The sequence below is a fragment of the Chionomys nivalis genome, chromosome 4 (genome assembly GCF_950005125.1).
Source record: "Chionomys nivalis chromosome 4, mChiNiv1.1, whole genome shotgun sequence".
NCBI lineage: Eukaryota > Metazoa > Chordata > Mammalia > Rodentia > Cricetidae > Chionomys > Chionomys nivalis.
The window spans coordinates 78,941,287-78,960,594 of NC_080089.1; the positions used below are offsets into that span (position 1 = coordinate 78,941,287).

Here is a 19,308-nt window from a genome sequence, read left to right on the forward strand (position 1 = left end):
CTCTGCCTCCCAAGTGCTGGGATTAAAGGCGTGAGCCACCACTGCCCGGCCTCAGTATTTTTTTTTTTTTTTTTTTTTTTTTTTTTGATTTTCGAGACAGGATTTCTCCGTAGCTTTTGGTTCCTGTCCTGGAACTAGCTCTTGTAGACCAGGCTGGCCTCGAACTCACAGAGATCTGCCTGCCTCTGCCTCCTGAGTGCTGGGATTAAAGGTGTGCGCCACCACCACCCGGCTTAACTCAGCATTTTTGAGAATATACTGAAATATAGTTACAGAGCATCTTCTAAATACAAAATTTTCTAGGCCCTGAGTGTGGGATAAACATGAGACCACTGACGTTCATTAGGAGTCATGTGATTTTAAGGAATCTCCTTACATATGCCCGAGTATGGAAAAGCTTTCGAGTTGTAGGTTCATTATGAGAATGCCTGAACTAGAAAGGAATTTAAAAAACGGTTGAAATCTCATTCTAAAAGTATAGCCCCCAGTGAGCTGTAACTGTGTCTTGGGAACCTGTTAGGAATGCAGTTTCTCTAGTCTCACTCTAGATGGTATAAACTCTGGGGTTTGGGTAAAACGTGTTGTAACAAGCCTTCAGGTAGTTGGCATAACCCAAACTTCTGCTTTATGAGTGGAAGGATGGGGCTCCACAAACACTAGCTAAAATTGCTATCACCTAAAAGCAAAGCAGGGTGTGGTGGTGCACGCCTTTAATCCTAGGATTTGGGAGGTAGAGGTAAGTGGATCTCTGTCTATCTGAGGCCAGACTGGTCTACATTAGGGAGTTCTAGAATACACAGAGCTACATAGAGAAACCATATCAAAATAAAGAAATGAAGAAAAAAAAACCAGTAGCCTTTGTCTGAAAAAGCCCAATTCAGTCATCTACCTATCTATCTATAGATAGCAGCTCACTACGTAGGTGAGGCTAGCCTTGAATTCAGAGATATGCCTGTAGGCAGATCCTCCCAAGTGCTAGGTAGGACTAAAGGTGTGCACTACCACACCTAACTTACTTAAATTCTCTTAAAATGACAATGCTTCCTAGTTTTCCACTCTGTATATTAGTTTTCTCTTTCTTCCTTCCTTCTTCCTTCCTTCCTTCCTTCCTTCCTTCCTTCCTTTCTTTCTTTCTTTCTTTCTTTCGTTTTTGTTGTTTACTGTGTAGTCCTGGTTGGCCTGGAACTCCCGATGTATAGAGGCTGGCCTCGAAGTCACAGGGATCTGCCTTCCGCGTACTAGGATTACAGGTATGAGCTACCACGGTGGAATAAATTACTCTACCACTAAGTTGGCAACTTGCCACAAATCTATCATAGCACAGTTCTGTAGGTCAGAAGTGAACAATCTGTCTCACTGGGCAAAAATCAAGGCTCTACGTTCTTCTCTGTCTGGGCTTCAGGGGAGAATCAATTTCTCCACCTTTGCCATCCCTGAGGGGCTACCCATATCCCTTGATTCCTGGTACCTTCCTCTACAGAATACAGTATGCTTGTATTTTTTAAATGAGAGGCTTACTTTCTTCCTATTTTTAGGTAAGACTAGTCACCCCTCATCTTCTCGTTCATCTACATGCCTCAGTATTACACTGAGGCAATAGCACAGACTCTTTCAAAGATTTCAATAGCATCATGTATTTCCTCAAACAATGAAAATACAAATTATACCATAGTACGTTCCTTATGGTACTTTTATAAATCAGTATAGATTACTGGTGTCACTATAATAAAAGATACTAAGTTATTGTGTTTTGTTTTTGTTTTGAGGCAAAGTTTCACTGTATACCCCTGGCTGGCCTGGAACTCCCTACACATACCAGGTTGGCCTTGAATTCATAAGAGATCTGCCTTCCTAGTATTAGGATTACAGGTATGAACCACCCTGTAGGGATAAGATAAAAAGTTATCAAAAAAAAAAAAGTCTTCTATGTGAGCCTTGGTTAATAAACAACCCAGGTAGAAGGTAAGTGCTCAAAGATTTCCTTAACAAATGTTTTTGAATCATTTTAACTGCTGTTGAGTTTTCACTGATATACAGCATAGATTTTTGTGTTTTGAAGATGGCTACTGAAAGAGTTAAGGAATGTGGGGTGTGATGGCGCATGCCTGTAACCCTAGCACTTGGGTGTTCACGACCCTTTTTAGCTCCAACTCAAATTCAGGGCCAGCCTGGGACACTCCAGACCTTGTCTCAGAAGCCCAAAGGAGCTACATATGCTGCCTCATTACTTTGGGAGGCAGAGGCAGGGGGTGGCAGATCTCTGTGAGTTTGAAGCCAGCCCGGTACCTCTAAATTAGGGTGTAGAGGGCTGGAGAAAAGCGTCCAGCAGTTTGGTTCCTAGGGCCCACATGACAGTCACAACTGCCTATACTTGCAGTTCCAGAAGATCTGAGGTCCCCTCTTCTGGTCTCTGAAGGAACTGCAGACAGCAGGGTACAGAAACTAAACACAGGCAAACACCCACACACCAATATCTTTTTTTCTTTTTTAAAGAAAAATTGCTTATTAGCAGACCACACACCTAAGGGACTTGTGACTTGTGTTTCAGTTGTGATACAATAGGGTAACACGTATCTCTTTCTGTCTTTTTTTTTTTTTTTTTTTTTTTTTTTTTTTTGGTTTTTCGAGACAGGGTTTCTCTGTGGTTTTGTAGCCTGTCCTGGAACTAGCTCTGTAGACCAGGCTGGTCTCGAATTCACAGAGATCCACCTGCCTCTGCCTCCCAAGTGCTGGGATTAAAGGCGTGCGCCACCACCGCCCGGCTTCTTTCTGTCCTTTTTGAGAAAGGATTCATTGAGATCCACCTGCCTCTCTCTCATCAGGTGCTGGGATTAAAAACCACCACACCCAGCTTGCAAGAAAAGAAAATGCAATTCCAAATTCTATCATTGTCTGAGCCATAGCCTGGTAAGGAGTCTGGTGTTTTCGGCACCGGACACATAGATGACAAAGGTCTTCTCTTTTTCACCCACCAAAGTGTACTGGCTCAATCTTATCCATTGTTTTGAAGATGGATGTGAACACAGATTATTTCCTACAGCGATTGCATTATCTCGCTACTTTTTTTCCCCCCTTCACATGGCACGTGTTTTAAATTCGAAGGTCTCCTCAAAAAGACCAGAACTCGGAGCGTTTCTTTAACATGTGTGGTGCCACGGGATCAAACAGAATCCCCTCACCAGCAGGCTGGAAGCGCTCGCAGGCCGGGTCTGCCATGGGGCCTTCTGAGGAAGGGGTTTTGTTCGTGCCCTGCCTAGGCCGGTGGGACGCCACGCAGGGCCCGCGGGCTGAAATCTCCCTCCACCCCCACGGGTGGGTTCGGCCGGTGCCGGGGGTGGGGGGGTGTCAGGCCCCAAGGGAGAGGCGCTGGGGCGGCGGCGGGGCGGGCCCGGAGGCCCGTGGGGGAGGAGCGGCGGCGGGGCTGCTGTGGCGACCGACGCTCGGCGGTGGCGGAGACCCACCCCCGTCCACATGGACAGTCGCCGAGGCCTGGGCTGATGCTCTGACGCCTGGGCGGGGTGGGCGGGCAGGCGGCGGCGGCCACTGCGGGAGCAGCGAGGGGTCGCGGGCGCCTGACGGTCGCGGAGCCCTCGCTCGGCGCGCCGCTGCGGCCATTTTACGGCCCGGGACGCAGGCGGCGTGTGCGCGTTCGCCTCGCTCTCCGTCCCCGGTGCCAGCGGCGGAGAGCAGCTTCACGGAGATCGGCGCGGCCGGTGGATGGGGAGTCGTGTGCCGAGGGAAGCCGGACCCGGGAAGCGCCGCCGCCGCCGTCGCCGCCGCTCACGGACCCCGGTAGGAGCCTGAGGAGAAGCAGCCCAGGCCGCGGGCCTCAGCGCCTCCCGTCCGCCCGAGACAGGCCGGGCCGCGTCGGCCAGCTTTTGTGTGGGGACCCGGCCCGGCGGGGACAGCGTCGCTCGCGGACGGCCGAGCCCGAGGCCCGCCAACCTGCGGCTGCTACCCTCCCGCCGCGCGGCCCCTGTTCCCCGCGAGCACGGCCGCGGTGCCGGCCATGGAGTAAGGAGGAGGCGGCGTGGGAAGAGGAAGATGGCGGCGGGCAAGAGCGGCGGCGGCGCTGGGCAGGCTGCTTTTCTGGAAGGTGCGTTCGCGGTCGGCGAACTCAGGGGAGGGTGTGAGTGGGGGGAAACTCGCGACACCGGGGTCCCCCGGGCCGTGGTACTCAGCTGTGTGCTCCAGGAGGGCCTGGCTCCGCCAGGAGGGGCCGGGTGGTCGATGGCGGGCGCCCCGAGTTCGGGTCCGCCCGGCAAGGGCTCGGGCAGGCCGGCGCGAGACGGCGCGGTGGCCGCGCTGGGAGCCGAGGCCTCGGGCGGCCTGGCGAGGGCCACGCCGGAGGCTGGGACTAGTCCTCCATCTCCCTATTTTCCATGCTTGCCTAGGGGGTGAGAGGCGGCTGCTTTCAGGTCTTGCTCAGCGTTCGTGCAAAGTTTCAGACTGCTGTGCTTTGGTGGGAATTGGCCGTCCAAGTCGGCAGGGGAGAGGTAGTTGTCGTTCCCCGGCCTTCTGGTTAAAAAGCTGGTTAAAAGGCTGCTGGCCGCTGCCGTTGGGGTGCAGGTTAGACCCGGTGGTGCCCGACGATAGTCTGATGAGATGTGTTTTGGCTATACTTCGTAAACCAGTTTAAATTAACAAAAAAAAAAAAAAAAAAGAGAAGGAGCCTCACAGTGTCAGTTTGGGGACAGCCAGGGAAGCCGAAAGAGTTAGGGTGTTTCCATTTTTAGTCGCTTAAGAGGCAGAGTTAACAATTTTCAGTTGGACTAAGCCGGTTAAAAGGTGTGATTTGGTTTGGGGTAGTGGTAAATGGGTAACGATACTGGCTTTTGCCCTCACAGCACCGGGAACATGACGTTCACACGACTTTATTTAATTTTTCTGGTAATTGAGTTTATGAGTATGTTTAGGAAAATGAATCTGCATTCCGTGCTTGTTAAGAATAAATACTTTTGCCGAGCAGTGGTGGCACAGGCCTTTGATCCCAGCACTAGGGAGACCGAGGCAGGTGGATCTCTGTGAGTTCGAGGCCAGCCTAGATTACAGAGCGAGTTCCAGGACAACCGTGGCTACACAGAGAATTCCTGTCTCGAAAAACCAAACCAAAAACAACAAAAGAATAATTACTCTGAGTAATTTGAAAGTATTTTTCCCCCCGGGTGAAATATATCCAGGTCATGCTTTAAGAAATGATTTAGAAGCATTACCGGATTAAGAAGATATAAATTAAGGTTAAGAAAGAACCTTAGTTTTCTGTAGGAGGGTGGCAGAATGCCCTGCTCACTGCCTCTGGAGGAAGTACTCGGCTAATGAATGGAGGCTAAGAGAAGAGCGAAAATAATTTTCTTTATTTTTCATAGTTGAGAATAGGCAAGTGGGGGGAAAAAGCTTACTTTGCCTTGCAAGCCAGACTTTATATAAAAAGTGATGAAACCTTTCTATTATTTTCCTCACAAGATAAGGGAAGCGTTTGTGTTTTCCTGAGTTCATTTCCTGTTACCTCCATACTGGTTTGAGCACGGTAGGTAACCTACCAACAGATCGAGAGAGTAGTTTGTATTGCAGTTGTGCTATGCCTTCTATTTTTTTGTTTGGAAATTGGGAACTCAAGCGGTGGCTTTCTGATGTCCATATTCACCAGGAAGAGGATTAGACTTGTGGGATTTTGTGAACTTTGGGCTTCTGTAGGCTGCTAACTCAGTTTAAACATGAGTGGATAAACACAGGGAGGGTTAAACAGGCACAAAGCCATCACTAGCAGGCTGATGTGACTGGCAGTTGCTTTAATTTATCCTAACATCAGTGTCCAGAAATGCACAGATGTGGAAGTGTGAGTTCCACCTGGACTCATTCAGTAGTTTAAAAAGTTTAGACCAGGCCAGCCTTGAACTTCTGGAATCCTCTTGCCTCAGCTTCTCAAGCACTAGGATTACAGATACGTGGTTTTTTAGGATTAATTATTTTTAAAACCTTTTTTTAAACTTCTATTTTCTGTGTATGTTTTTTTTTTTTTGCCTGTATGTATGTGCAACCTGTACAAGCCTGGTGCCACAGTTAAAAAAAAAGAAGGCATCCTGTCACCTGAAACTGGAAGTATGGATGGCTGTGAGCCACTATATAGGTACAGTGAACTGAACTTGGGGTCTCTGCAAGAGCAGCAAGAGGTCTTGGCCCAGGAACCATCTCTCCAACCCTTAGGTTTGATATTTTAAAGATCCCTATATTACGCTTTGGTTTTCTTTGACAGTATTTTTCTTAACTCACGAAACATTTTTAGTAGCTTAGTCTACTTGGTTGGAATAAAACAGTGAATGAAGTACTCGAAGTCACTGCTTTCATAGAATGTGTATATTTTAATGGAAGAGACTGCCAACCAGTGGGAAAGAAACAAAACAAACAAACAAACAAAAACCAATGCATCTAAAACATTTTTCAAAACTTCTATCAGCTTTTTGAGGTCTGCTCAAACTTGACATGTGTCTGTAATGACCTGATGCCACCTGTGCTCCACAAATCTGCATATGCATACATGGAATATTGTTTTATTTTTTTAACAATTTATCAAATGATTTCTTTCTACTTTTCAGCCAGATAGAAATAAAAGCTCTATTGAAGCAATTAGCTTGTAGTTTTTCTGTCATATTCTTATATCTAGAACACATTTGCTGTTAATGAACAAACTAGATCATTATGATGTGATAAAGACTATGAAAGAAACATGGAGAGCAATGCAGGCGAATCTGAGTTTGAGGCCAACCTGGTCTACAGAGCAAGTTCCAGGACAGCCAGGGCTACACAGAGAAACCCTGTCTCAAAAAAAACGAGAAAAAAAAAAAGGAAGGAAGGTGTTTTTAAAGAGGGGCTGCTGAGTGAACCCCTTAATCACAAGATACTCAAAGGGATGATGCATATAAAGGTTCAGTGGCCATTTGTGGTTTCACTACTTGAAATTAAGGGAGACAGGGGTAGAAGTTCTGTGGTACAGGATTGTGAATATGTCTTTTTCCAAGTAGTAGGAAGCCATTGGAGAACTGGGAACAAAAAAAAGTGTCCTAATATAGTTTATACGTACATACATATTTGTCTGTGGTGCTTGCTTAGTAGTAGAGTGCTTGCCTAGCATCTGCAAAATCTTGGGTTTGATCCCCAGCAAGGAATATAACAGGGTGGTGGCCACCTGTAATCCTAGTGCTTGGGAGGTGGAAGCTGGAGACTCAGAAGTTTAAGGTCATCCCTGTGGGATACACAAGACTTTTTTTTTTGTCACTTTGGCTGCCTTATCTGCAATAAATTACAAAAGTTCAAGAATAAAAGGGAGATGAATTACAAACAAAACAGTGCAGCAGTTTTGGTAGAAGTGAGCCTGGCTTGAAAATTGGAAAAGGAGAGTCAGGGGGTTGAAGATCAGAATAGAGTAAGATTTATTCATGCAGTATCCACTTAAGATGAGAATAAGAAAGACTCCAAGATCCTTTTTTGAGGGTTAGTATGAGGTTCTGGGATGAGTGACGCACTGCTGGATTCCAGGTCTCAAGTGATGTCTGATATCTCTGCTCTAGGATATGTCTAACTGTTAAGGAGAACCCTAATTCTGTGTTGTGTGGATCTTCTGTATTCTCGTGTTGAACTTTCACTGATGCTCATCTACTGATGTTACCTTTTCACCTGTCGCAGTGTCGCCAGGCTCTCTGTTCATTCAACATGCTGTTTAGTCGCTTCTTAGAGCAGAGGCTCATATGCGGTGGTTTCCCGAGTCTCCTGAATAGTAAGGAGACTCAATAATCAAAATCATAATCATAAAATTACAACTGTCATGTATAACAAATGAGTTATTTATAATAAGCATTTTTATCATAGTGCCTTAAAGGGTGAATAGGAGGAGTGGTGGCTAGACAGCTTTCCAGGAAGAGACAGTAAAAATAAAAGGAACAAGGCACATTTGAGGGGGATGAAAACAGTGTCAAAAGGATGGTTCAAGGTGAGGCTCACATTAGCAAATATACTTCACAAAAAAGCAAAAAATACTTGAATCCTATGTGGAGACAGCTGTAGAGGGGTGACCGCTTAGGGAAACCAGCTCTCTTATTCCGCTTCCCTTCTGGTGGTCTCTTCTCATCAGCTCTGTGGGACTCCGCTCTCACCTTTGTTTATGTAGTGCACTTAGAGCTAGTTTGCTTTCTCTTTACCCTTTTTTCTGCAATCTGAATTACCTTTGCTATTCCATTCTGTGTGTGTGTGTGTGTGTGTGTGTGTGTGTGTGTGTGTGTGAGAGAGAGAGAGAGAGAGAGAGAGAGAGAGAGAGCGAGAGCGAGAGCGCGAGCGCGTGCGGGACCAAGAGAGCTCACAAGTGCATGCATGGGCTCCTGCCTATGTTTGTTGAGGCCAGAGATCAAATTGCCTTCCATCACTCTACACCTTTTTTTGAAATCTTTAGAAAGGTTTATCTTCATTTATGTGTGTGTACATGAGTTGTACGTGCACTACATGAATGCAGGAGCCGGCAGAAGTCAGAAGCAATGTTGGATTGCTGGAATTGGAGTCAGAGATGCTGTCCTGTGGCTGCTGGGAACTGAACCCTAGTTCTCTGCAGAACAAATGTTCTTAACTCCTAAGACATCTCTCCAGCCCTTCTAAATGTTCTACTTTCTTTTGTTTTTAATGATGCATGTATGTATGTGCTCCTCTATGTATACAGATATGAGCACATACTTGCCACAGTGTGCATGTACAGGTCAGAGGACAGCTTCAAGCATCAGTCTTTGCCTTCTACCTTGCTTGAGATGGAGTCCCTTTTGTTGTTTGCCTAAACTCGGAACTGTCCTGCTTGCCTGTCTTCCTGACTGCCTATAGAAGAGCTGTGATTTTGTAGGGTTTTTTTTAGCACTGGCTTTCTGTGGTTTTGGAAATTGGAGCAGTTTCTCATGCTGGCTTATGAAGTGCTTTGCCCATTGAGCCATCTCCCCAGCCCTCAGCCTTATTTATTTATTTATTTATTTATTTATTTATTTATTTTAACAAGCCAAGTATTTTATTTTTTTGTTTCTTACATTTCAAGTACTTTTTGATAATATCATTAGCTTGAGATTCTTGCTATAGGTAGTCCTTAACCGTTAACACAACTGCATCTAACCATTTCCAATTTCTTGTCATCAACCTTAATTAGGTTGATTTTTATTCTTGGCACAAAGTGCTTCCACCGACTTGACATACATAGGCTCATCATAGTTGTGTGCCATCACACAAAGATAGGCTTGGGGCTTGCCCAAGGCTTTGGAAACTTCAGAGTCTTCATGCTAAACCATCATGGATGAGTAGTCTTTATCATCTCTTGTAGAATAGCACTAATGTCCATGAAGCCTCCATCAACACTGCCTTCCCGGACCATGGTTACTTGGAAAGCTGACTGTTGGATGCACCTGAGCCTCAGTGCCAAGGAAAAACTTGACCTTCGTTTTTAATACATAATCTCTCACTTAACCTGGAGCTTTTGATTCAGCTAGTCTGGCCAGCTTGGCAAATCCCCTTCAGAATCCTGTTTCTTCCTTCCAGTGATGAGCATACAGGCATGTGCTGGTATATACAGCATTGCTCATTTTTAATAATTGATACGTAGCTACAGAACATCCTTTACATAATTTTAATTAAAAAATTCTTGAGACTTATTTTATTCCCCATAATGTATTCTTTCTTGGAGAATGAAGTTGAAAAAAATGCATGTTCTGTAACAGCTGAGTGTTCACGTCCTCTAAATGTCAGGTACATTAGCAAGTAGATGGTGTTTAAGTCTTCCCTTTATGTGCTGGCCTTAAACTCTGTGGTAGATGACCTTGAAATTTTGATCCCCAGGGAATGAACTAAGGTGGTCAGGCTCACTGAGCTATCCTCCCTCCCTCCCCCTCCTCTTGTCTCTAAATCAGCAAAATGTTTCTGTCTCCAATAAAATAAGAAGTGTTTTCCATTATACTTAGCTATACTTTTATATGTAAAACTAGTTTAGAACTCAGTCAGCCTGCCAGTTTCACAGGACAGCAATTCTTAATAACTTCTGTTGAACTCAAACACAGTTTGTCCTTCCATGGAGTGTGGGCCAGGCATTTAGGTTTACTCTGAAACATTTCTAGGTTCTTTATTTAGTATTGCTTTTCTTCGGTGTTTGTTTGCTTTGGATGCGTTGGGGGAGGGGAGTTCTGAGTATGTAGCCCAGGATGAATGACTTTGTGTAGCTTAGCCTGTCCTCTACTGATGGACATTTTATGTCACCCTGCCACAGCTTCCATTGCTGGGGTGAAGGCTGTATACTTGACTTGGTTAAACTTGTATTGATTTCTTTTTAGGAATTGCTTCCTGATGCCATTCCTTATTTACTTCTTACTTATGGCTATTTCTTTCCTGTTTTCATTTTAATCTAAGTGATAGTTTTTATATGCTCATGTGAAACAGGATAGTAGAATTATACTTGTGTGTAAACATGATTCTTAAAAAATACATTTAGAAGCCGGGCGGTGGTGGCGCACGCCTTTAATCCCAGCACTCGGGTGGCAGAGGCAGGCGGATCTCTGGGAGTTCGAGGCCAGCCTGGTCTACAAGAGTTAGTTCCGGGATGGGCACCAAAGCTACAGAGAAACCCTGTCTCGAAAAACCAAAAAAAAAAAAAAAAAAAAAATACATTTAGAATATGAACTCTGTAGCCAGAATGCCATGCTCCCACCCCTGGCTATATTATTTAACAGTTTATCTTATCTGGACTTCCTCAGTCATAAAACAAAGATGTTGTGTTAGTGAGCTACCAGCCAGAGTGACAAAATACTGAGAAACCCGACTTAAATTCGGTTGGTAGTTTGCAGTCTTTAGCACATGGTTTGTAGTTTTCACCTACATGGTGTGTAGTTTTCGGGGCCTTTGGTGAAAGCAGTTTATCATGCTAAAAGCACATGGTGAAGAAAGTTACTCACTTTGTGACTGCCGAGAGGGCAGGGGTCTGATAGCCTTCTAGGGTATGATCTTAGTGCCCCACCTCGTAGAGGCGGCTTTGGTGGGAATGACCTTCATAGCTCATTTGTGTGAATGTGTGAATTCATGGTGGAACTGTTTGGGAATGATTAGGAGGTGAAGCTTTGGGGGAGGTGTGTTGCAGGGAACACGCTTTGAGGTTTCAAAAGACTTAGGCCATTCCCATTGTGTCCTCTCTGCTCGCTCAGATGTGAGGTCTCAACTGTTTCTGCTCCATCATGAACTCCACCTCTCTGAAATCAGAGTAAAATTAAACACTTTCTTTTATACATTGCCTTGGTAATGGGTATTTTGTTAATAGAAAAGTAACTAAGACTTCAGTCTAGCCATTATACCTTTAACATATGGAAAGACAGTTACCCATCTATAGCAATTTCCTCCTAAGATTCCTATGAGTATTAAATAGGTTTTTATTATATTATACATGTAAACAATCCCAGTCTAAGCACCGTGTGTGTTAGTGCTATTATTTTCTTTTTTTTTTTTTTTTTTTTTTTTTTTTTTTGGGTTTTTTTTTGAGACAGGGTTTCTCTGTGGCTTTGGAGCCTGTCCTGGAACTAGCTCTTGTAGACCAGGCTGGTCTCGAACTCACAGAGATCTGCCTGCCTCGGCCTCCCGAGTGCTGGGATTAAAGGCGTGCGCCACCATCGCCCGGCCTATTTTCTTAATTAGTAGAAAATTTTCCATTGCTTATCTTTTATGATGCTATCTCATTTATTTCGGCTTTAGAGGGTTTTTGTGCTTTTTTAAAATTTGCTCCCCCGTTTTGATCTCTTTAGGTTTTCTTTTTAAAAAACTGTTAGTTGCTGATCTTGATACTATAGATAAATTAGTATAGTGGGAAAGAATAGAAAATTATGAACTCTTTGTCTTGTAATCTGTAAGTTGATTGTTCTTGACATTACAAATATATTGAATATTGGAGGAACTCAAAAGGTGCGATAGGTTCTATGATCCAGAGCAAACGAGATAGATCGGAATTGGAGCTTGGTACCTAACTGACAACCATAGCTTTCTTCAGCACTTTTTCTTTCTTCCCGCAGTGCTTTGTTGTGCACTTTTCTTCCTTTCCTGAAACCCTTCAAGAGGAGGAGGGGCCTATGTCAGAGAAGGAACTGTTAGGTAGCTCTTGGACATTGTCATTTATTGGTAAGACAGTACTGCAGGAGGGCAAGAGTGTCTAAGCTTTACAAGGCGATCCAGATGAAGAAGAGGGCAAGTGGCACGAGTATCAGGATGCTGTAGCTCTTTGAACTCTACACAACTCTCTCTTTATCCCGTTTTCCCAGCTGTCCAACAAAGTCATAGTGCAGTGGTCTCCTCCTATCCAGTTTCTCTTTGCTTGGTTTTGTTTGCCCATGATCACACATAGTCTGAAAAGATCAAATGGAAATTCCAACAATAAACAGGCCATGGTTTTGAATTGCACTTTTGAGTAACAAGGTGAAAAATCTTGGCAACCATCCTCTCTATCCAGCCTTCGATGCTCCCTTCCCCCAAAGTTATTCTATGTAAGACCTGGTGGACCTGGAACTCATAGAGATCCACTTCCCCTTGTGCTTCAGTATTGGAATTAAAGCCATATGTCCCCAAGCCCAGTTGTTCCTGTCTTTTATGTAATTTTTATATCAGTCACTTAATAGCTGCCTTGGTGATAAGATTGAATGTTGTACTATAACATTTCTTGTGTTCAGTTTTATTTAATAATGACCGTAAGGTTCAAGAGTGTGTTAGAATAGAGAAAAGGTCAGAGTTCTTTAGTTAGTAAGAGAGAAAAACAACAGTAAGAATAAAAAATTTAAAGACAGATTTGTTGGCAATTCAGACTAAGAGTTATAGCTAGAGTGCAGAGACATTGTTGTAGGGTGTGTGTCCACTGTGCTTGAACATGGTAGATAAGTGAAAGACTACTACTTTTCTCAAATTACAAGGGACAGGTTTTATGAAATTCAAGTTTGCAGATTCAGAACAATTCATGAATTATACAGAAAAACGAAACAGGGCTAGGGATGTAGCTTAGTGATAGAATGTTTGCCTAGCTTGTGAGAGCCTGTATTCCCATCCTAGCACTGGTGTGGGGTAGAATAGATGAGGACATAAAACAAAGTGACATATCAAGTCGTTAGGCCTATGTTGATCAAACACTGATAGAGGGTTTTCTGAAACTAGGCAAAGAAAATTAATGGAATTAACAATAGCTGGGTTATCATGAGGGAGAGAATCTTATGCATTTTGTGGCTATAGAAAAGTCTAATTTTATGTTATTCTCATGGTTATGTTCAGAGGCTTAATCTTCAAGTACTGCTCTGCTTTCTTTACTAAAAGGTAAACATTTGCATAGTTGTGTTAATTTGTGGACGGCTCAGCTAGGTGATTTGGGAGGCTCCATGAGACAGTTGTAGGGCCTGACTTGGATGCTCTGATTCCAGGTTGGCTTCATGCTGGAGTCCGTGGCAGGCCTGCTCCCTCTCCATGTAGTCTTGAGGTATCTTTGGGTGGTTAGCATGGCAACAGTGGGCTTAGACTTGAATGGGGAGCCAGGGACCCCACAGAAACCGCCTTTGGAGAATTTGAGAGTGACCCAGCACCATCTCAGACTGCTATTCTTTTTTAAGGTTTCTGTTACTTTTTTTTATTATACCCCCCCCCCCACACACACACACCAGGATCTTGCTATGTATATAACCCTGCCTGACCAGATATTTACTGCATAACCTAGACTGGTTTTGAACTCAGGACAATCCTTTTGCCTCAACTCATCCTGACTTCTGAATTATAGTTTTGTGTCATTGTACCTAGACCACCTTTATTTTGGGGTTTTGAGGTTTTGTTTTGTTGTTTTTTTTCAGGGGGTGGGTTTCAAGACAGGTTTCTCTCTGTTTCTTGACTGTCCTGGAACTTGCTCTGGCCTCAAACTCACAGAGATCCTCCTGCCTCTGCTTCTTGAATGCTAGGATTAAAGGTGTGCACCACCACCACCCAGCCATTTCTTTATTCTTTATGTATCTATCACTGAGTTACAGACATACACCTATATATGCATAGGTATATACGCATTCTTATATAAATAATATTCACACTTATGTAATTGTTGTGCCTTTTTTTTTACGTAATTGTTGTGCTCCCCACTTCTTTTTGAGATGGGGTCTTGCTGCATAGCTATGACCAGCCTGAAACTTAGAGATCCACTTGTCTTCACTTCCTGCGTTAAGGAATATAGCCGGGATTGAAGGTGTGTGCTACCATACCTGGTAGCGTTTATAATAAACAGCAAGCCAGATCCAGCTGCATCATACTTTCCCACACCTGGCCTGTTGTGTGCTTGGTGGAATGTCTAGATCTTGTGTGAGCAAATTCAACTTCACTGTCCAAATTGATATCTGAAAACATTTCATCAGATTTTATGTTTTCCTTTTTTTATATATCATCATCCTCTTACAATTATTTGATTTAATTTTGTCCTCTGATTGTCACATGGGACTTGAAGTTGCAGTACTTCATACCAAGGTCAAATATTTCTTTGGTTGTATAAAAATTGTTTATTCAAGGTTCAAAATTACCTATTGTGTTCAGACCTGGCGCTAGATAGTTATAGTTAGCTTTAGTTGTAAACTTAACTTGGTGTATCTGGGAAGAGGGAACCTCAACTGAAGGATTATCTCCATCAGATTAGCTTGTGAGCATGTTTTTGGGACATTTTCTTAATTGCTAATTGATGGAGGAGAGGTCAACCCACTGTGGGTGGTACCATCAGGATGCAGGTGGGCCTGTATAGAATCAGAGAGCAAGCTGAGCAAGCCATAAAAAGTACTCTAGTAAGCAGTATTCCTCCTTGGTCTCTGCTTCAGTTCTTGCCTTCAGAGTTCTGTCTTGAATTTCTATCTTGCCTTCCCTCAATGGTGAACTGTAACTTATAAGCCAAATAAATCATTTTCTTTCTCGAGTTGCTTTTGTTGATGTTTATCAAAGCAACAGAAAGCTAATTACAAACCTTTAAATTTAATTTTATTTGTGTGTGTGTGTCTGTCTGTCTGTCTGTCTGTCTGTCTATCTATGTCTGCCTGTGGTAGAGGGGTCTTGTCTGCCTGTGGTGGCAATGTATGTGCACATGAGTTCAGGTGCCTGTGAAGGTCGGAAGCATTGTGTTCTCTATGGTTGCAGTTTCAGGTGCTTTTGAACGGCCACATGTAGGTGTTGGGAACCACACCTGCATTGATCGCCAAGCCATTTCTTCAGCCCCCAGCATCTGTATTCTATGATTGATTCTCTCTATTCTGGAGAGTAATCTTTGGTTGAATTTTTAGATTGAACATGTCCTACTAAAATAATTTATTTTAATCTGTTTATTTTTTGAGATTATAGTATAATCACATCATTTGTCCTTTTGTTTCCTCCCTCCAAACCATCCCATGTACTGACTGCCCTTACCCTCTTTCAGGTTCAACTAAAATAGTTCCTACCTATGATTAAAATTATATATGTGTGTTAACATAAATGTGATGGGGAGTGCTCAGAGATTAGAAGAGGATGTTGGATCCTCTTGAGTAACATGTGGTTATGAGCCAGCTGATGTGGGCGCTGGGAACCAATCTCTTTAGCCCCTTTTTGCTATTTTTGTTGCATCTTTCATTTACTATTATTGCCTCTCTGTTTTTCTCCTTACATCACTGTTATTTTGGTGGAGAATATAGAAGAAAAAATATATTGAGCTAGAGAGATGGCTTTAGTGTTAAGAGTGCTTGCCTGTTATGCACAGGGTCCTGGGTTTGATTCCTACCAATGGAAGAAACTTTGTTTCTAATTTAAGATAGTAACAAAACAACCAGTGTTACTCATAACAGTGTGGTGGCATGTAAATACTCAAGGACCTTTGAGGATTTGAACTTTCTGCCTGCTATGCATGACGCGCTGTTTATATCCCCAGCACCACTTAGACAGGGCACGTTGCTGCATATCTGTAATCCCTGCACTGTGCAGGTGAAGATGGCAGCATTAGAAGTTCAGGTGATTCACGGCACCTTGAAAATTTGAAGCAACATAGAGTACAGTGAGAGCCTATCCTCAAAAAGAAGAAAGAAAAATTACAGGGGTTTATTCTGTCTTATAGTCTGGGAGGTGTCATCATGTTCAGGAAGGCACAGGAGCAGGAGGCTGGTTGATCACATTGCTTCTTTCTTATTTATTTATTTATTTGTTTATTTATTTATTTATTTATTTGGTTTTCCAAGACAGGGTTTCTCTGTAGCTTTGGAACCTGTCCTAAAACTAGCTCCCAGGCTGGGCTGGCATTCATGAAGATCCGCCTGCCTCTGCCTCCCAAGTGCTGGGATTAAAGGTGTGCGTCACCACTGCCAGGCGATCCACTCATTCTTCATTTTTTGAAAGCAAGCCTGAAAAATCCCTACCACATGGACAGTGCCAAGTTCTGTTGTCAGCTTCAGCTAGCAGCTCCTGGGCTCTTTGGACCACAGTTGTGTCAGCATCTGTATGCTTTCCAGGTTGACCCTAGCAAAACACTTCTCTGGGTGGTAGTTACCTTTTCAGCTGCTTTTTGTGATCAGACTCTCAGATAAATAAATTTTGTGCTTTCAGTGTGGAGACTGGTGTGTGAGATCGTACACCTCAGGCCCCTTTGCTATTGTCTCATACAGAGCAAGAGGTTTTCCATTAACACTTAGAATCACCAGTCACCTTTTAGTATGGGCTCCAGATTTAAACTTGCACATTTTTTTGAGGGGGGAGCAGGGGAGGGAGAGAAGGAGAAAGAGACAGGGAGACTGCTAAAGTAACTCTCTTTCCTGGTCTTGCTGCATAACCTCGGCTAGCTTGGAGCTGACTCTGTAGACTTACATGACATCATATTCACAGTCCCCCATGTCTCCCCCATCCCCCTCCCCACCTCAGCCTGCATCACCATGCCTACTTCCTTGTTCTCTGACAGTTGCTTAATCACTTTTTGGAGAAGTTCTGATTAGGTATTTTAGAGTGTCTCATTTGGGGGCTTGTTTGATTACTCCTGATGGTTAAATTGCATTAGGAGGTTTAGAAAAGAGAACAACTGAGGTGCTTTTCTCTCCTACTGTGTTAAAAGGTTGTGATGCTGTGAATACAACATCACAGTTGATGGAACCTTAGACAGTTGAATGTAGAAGTGTTGGTTGGATTTCTCCACTTTCCATTTTGTTTGTTTGGGCTTTTTTTGTTTTGTTTTGTTTTTTTTCTTTTTTCTTTTCTTTTTTTCCCCCCACAGTCAGGGCTTCTCTGTATAGCGGGAACTGTCCTGGAACTGCTCTGTAGACCAGACTGGCCTCAAACTCACAGACCTACCTGCCTCTGCCTCCTGAGTGCTGGGATTGAAGATGTGCCACCACCCCCCGGCTCTCTGCTTTTCTAAATCCTCTTTTTTTGTTTTCATGTGTTTGTTTGTTGAAATGAACTAAGTCTGGCCTGTTCTGAAGAAATTCTCTCAGGGCATATACATAAAATTATTTAAAATTTTTTCTAAAGAGAATATGTCCTTTATTTGAGAGGTTAATATATAACCAGTTCTGTAGTTTCTGTTTTTTTCTTTTTTTTTTATTTTTATTTTTATTTTTCTGTTTTTTTCTTATTTGTATATTTGTCTATGTGTATTGTGCCTGCATGTGGCTATATGCTCCTGTGTGTGCATGAGGAGATCTGAAAAGGGTATTGGGGGTCTCCCTATCACTATTTAACTACTCCTTTTGAGGGCAGGTCTCGGCCTGAACTTGGGGTTTGCATTTTCTCAGCTGTTTTTGAACAACAAGCCCCAACAATACTCCAGTGTCTGTCCACATTGTTACATGGATGCTGAGGTCAAAATCTGGTCTTCACGGTTGTTCAGCCAGTACTTTTACCCACGGGGCCTTCCCTCCCTCCAACCTCTGGTTTTTTAAAGATAGAGCATTTATTGTTTGAGTCTTGACTAACATTCTCAGTAGTGACTGAGTGCTGCCATGTTGTCCTCTTAGTTTGGGTAGTTCATTCACAAAACAGTATGGAACAAGAGTTTGTGATATCCAATTTATAATTATGGATCTCATTTGACTAGCACTCTAGGTTACTTTGGCTTTTCACTTTGGTGCCCCAGTTACACTTTTCTTTGTACTTGCTAAGTGTCCCGGTTTAGTTTTTGTTGCTGTTATAAAATACCATGATAAAAGTGGCTTAGGAGAAGAAAAGGTTTAATTTAGCTCACAAAATTAGTTTACCATTGCTTGAATGAAGTCAGGAAAGCAGGAGATCGAAACACCTGGTCATATCTAGTTAAGGGCAGAGAGAAAACGAAAGAATCATACATATGCCCAGTTCCTTTTTTTTTCTTCAGAGACACAGTTTGGAGCCTGTCCTGGAACTAGCTCTTTAGACCAGGCTGGCCTTGAACTCAGAGATCCACCTGCCTCTGCCTCCCAAGTGCTGGGATTAAAGGCGTGAGTCACCACCACCCGGCAGGTTTTTTTCTACAGGATCCCAAAACACAGGGAGTGGTGCCATCTAGAGTGGGTGAGTCCTCTCCAGTTCAGTTAGTTCAATCAAGACAATTCTCCACAGATATGTCCATGGGCCAGTTAATCTAGGCAACCCCACAAGAAACTATCCCCACAAGACTCTAGAGTCTATTAGCTTAGTAACTAAAACTAGCCTTCACAGTAAGGTAGTAAATTTGCCACAGGCCAACTTCTAAAGAAGGCAGCATACTGTGAATGTCTAGTTGCAGTGCTTCCAAATTCTGATGCCCTTTGTTGACTCAGATATCAGACCAAAAAGGAAGCTGTTTTAATTATAGACTTCTATATCACATAGATCGTAAAAATTCTGGTCTCTTAGTAATTGAGGGTTTGTGTTTGAGAATGCTCTACCTAGTGTCTTTATAGTGCCGTTAAAGGTTTCACAGACTTCATCATTTGTCTTTATTGACTTTTTGGGAGTGGGATGGGGTCTTTACTATGTATCTAAGGCTGTTTTCAAATTCTGTGTAGCCCAGGCTGGCCATGAACTTGTGATCCTGCTTCAACCTCCCAAGTACTGGGTTGACTGATATGCACCACCATGACCAGCTCTAGATGAATTTCTCAGTGCTAGAGGCTGGACAGTGAAGTCAGGGTATCCAGATTCCTACCTGGTAACGTTTTCTTTCTCACACATAGCAATTTGTAACTGTATCTTCCCATGGAGGAAGGGTAAACCAACTTCCATGGGTCTCTTTTATAGGATTTATCCCATCGCTGTGGATTCTGCCCCATATCTCCCGAATTTCCTACTCTTAGCACT

At 43.4% G+C, this 19,308-nt stretch overlaps 1 protein-coding gene across 2 annotated transcripts in view; it reads left to right on the forward strand.

Moving 5' to 3' along the window:
* The first annotated feature begins 3,903 nt into the window (after positions 1-3,903).
* Positions 3,904-19,308, forward strand: part of Senp6 (SUMO specific peptidase 6) — an 83,160-nt gene continuing 67,755 nt past the window's right edge. For both annotated transcript variants that reach the window (XM_057766591.1, XM_057766592.1), the window contains exon 1: positions 3,904-4,096. In XM_057766591.1, the coding sequence (XP_057622574.1) occupies positions 4,045-4,096 (52 nt within the window). In that variant the 5' untranslated portion in view covers positions 3,904-4,044. The remainder of the gene's footprint in view (positions 4,097-19,308) is intronic.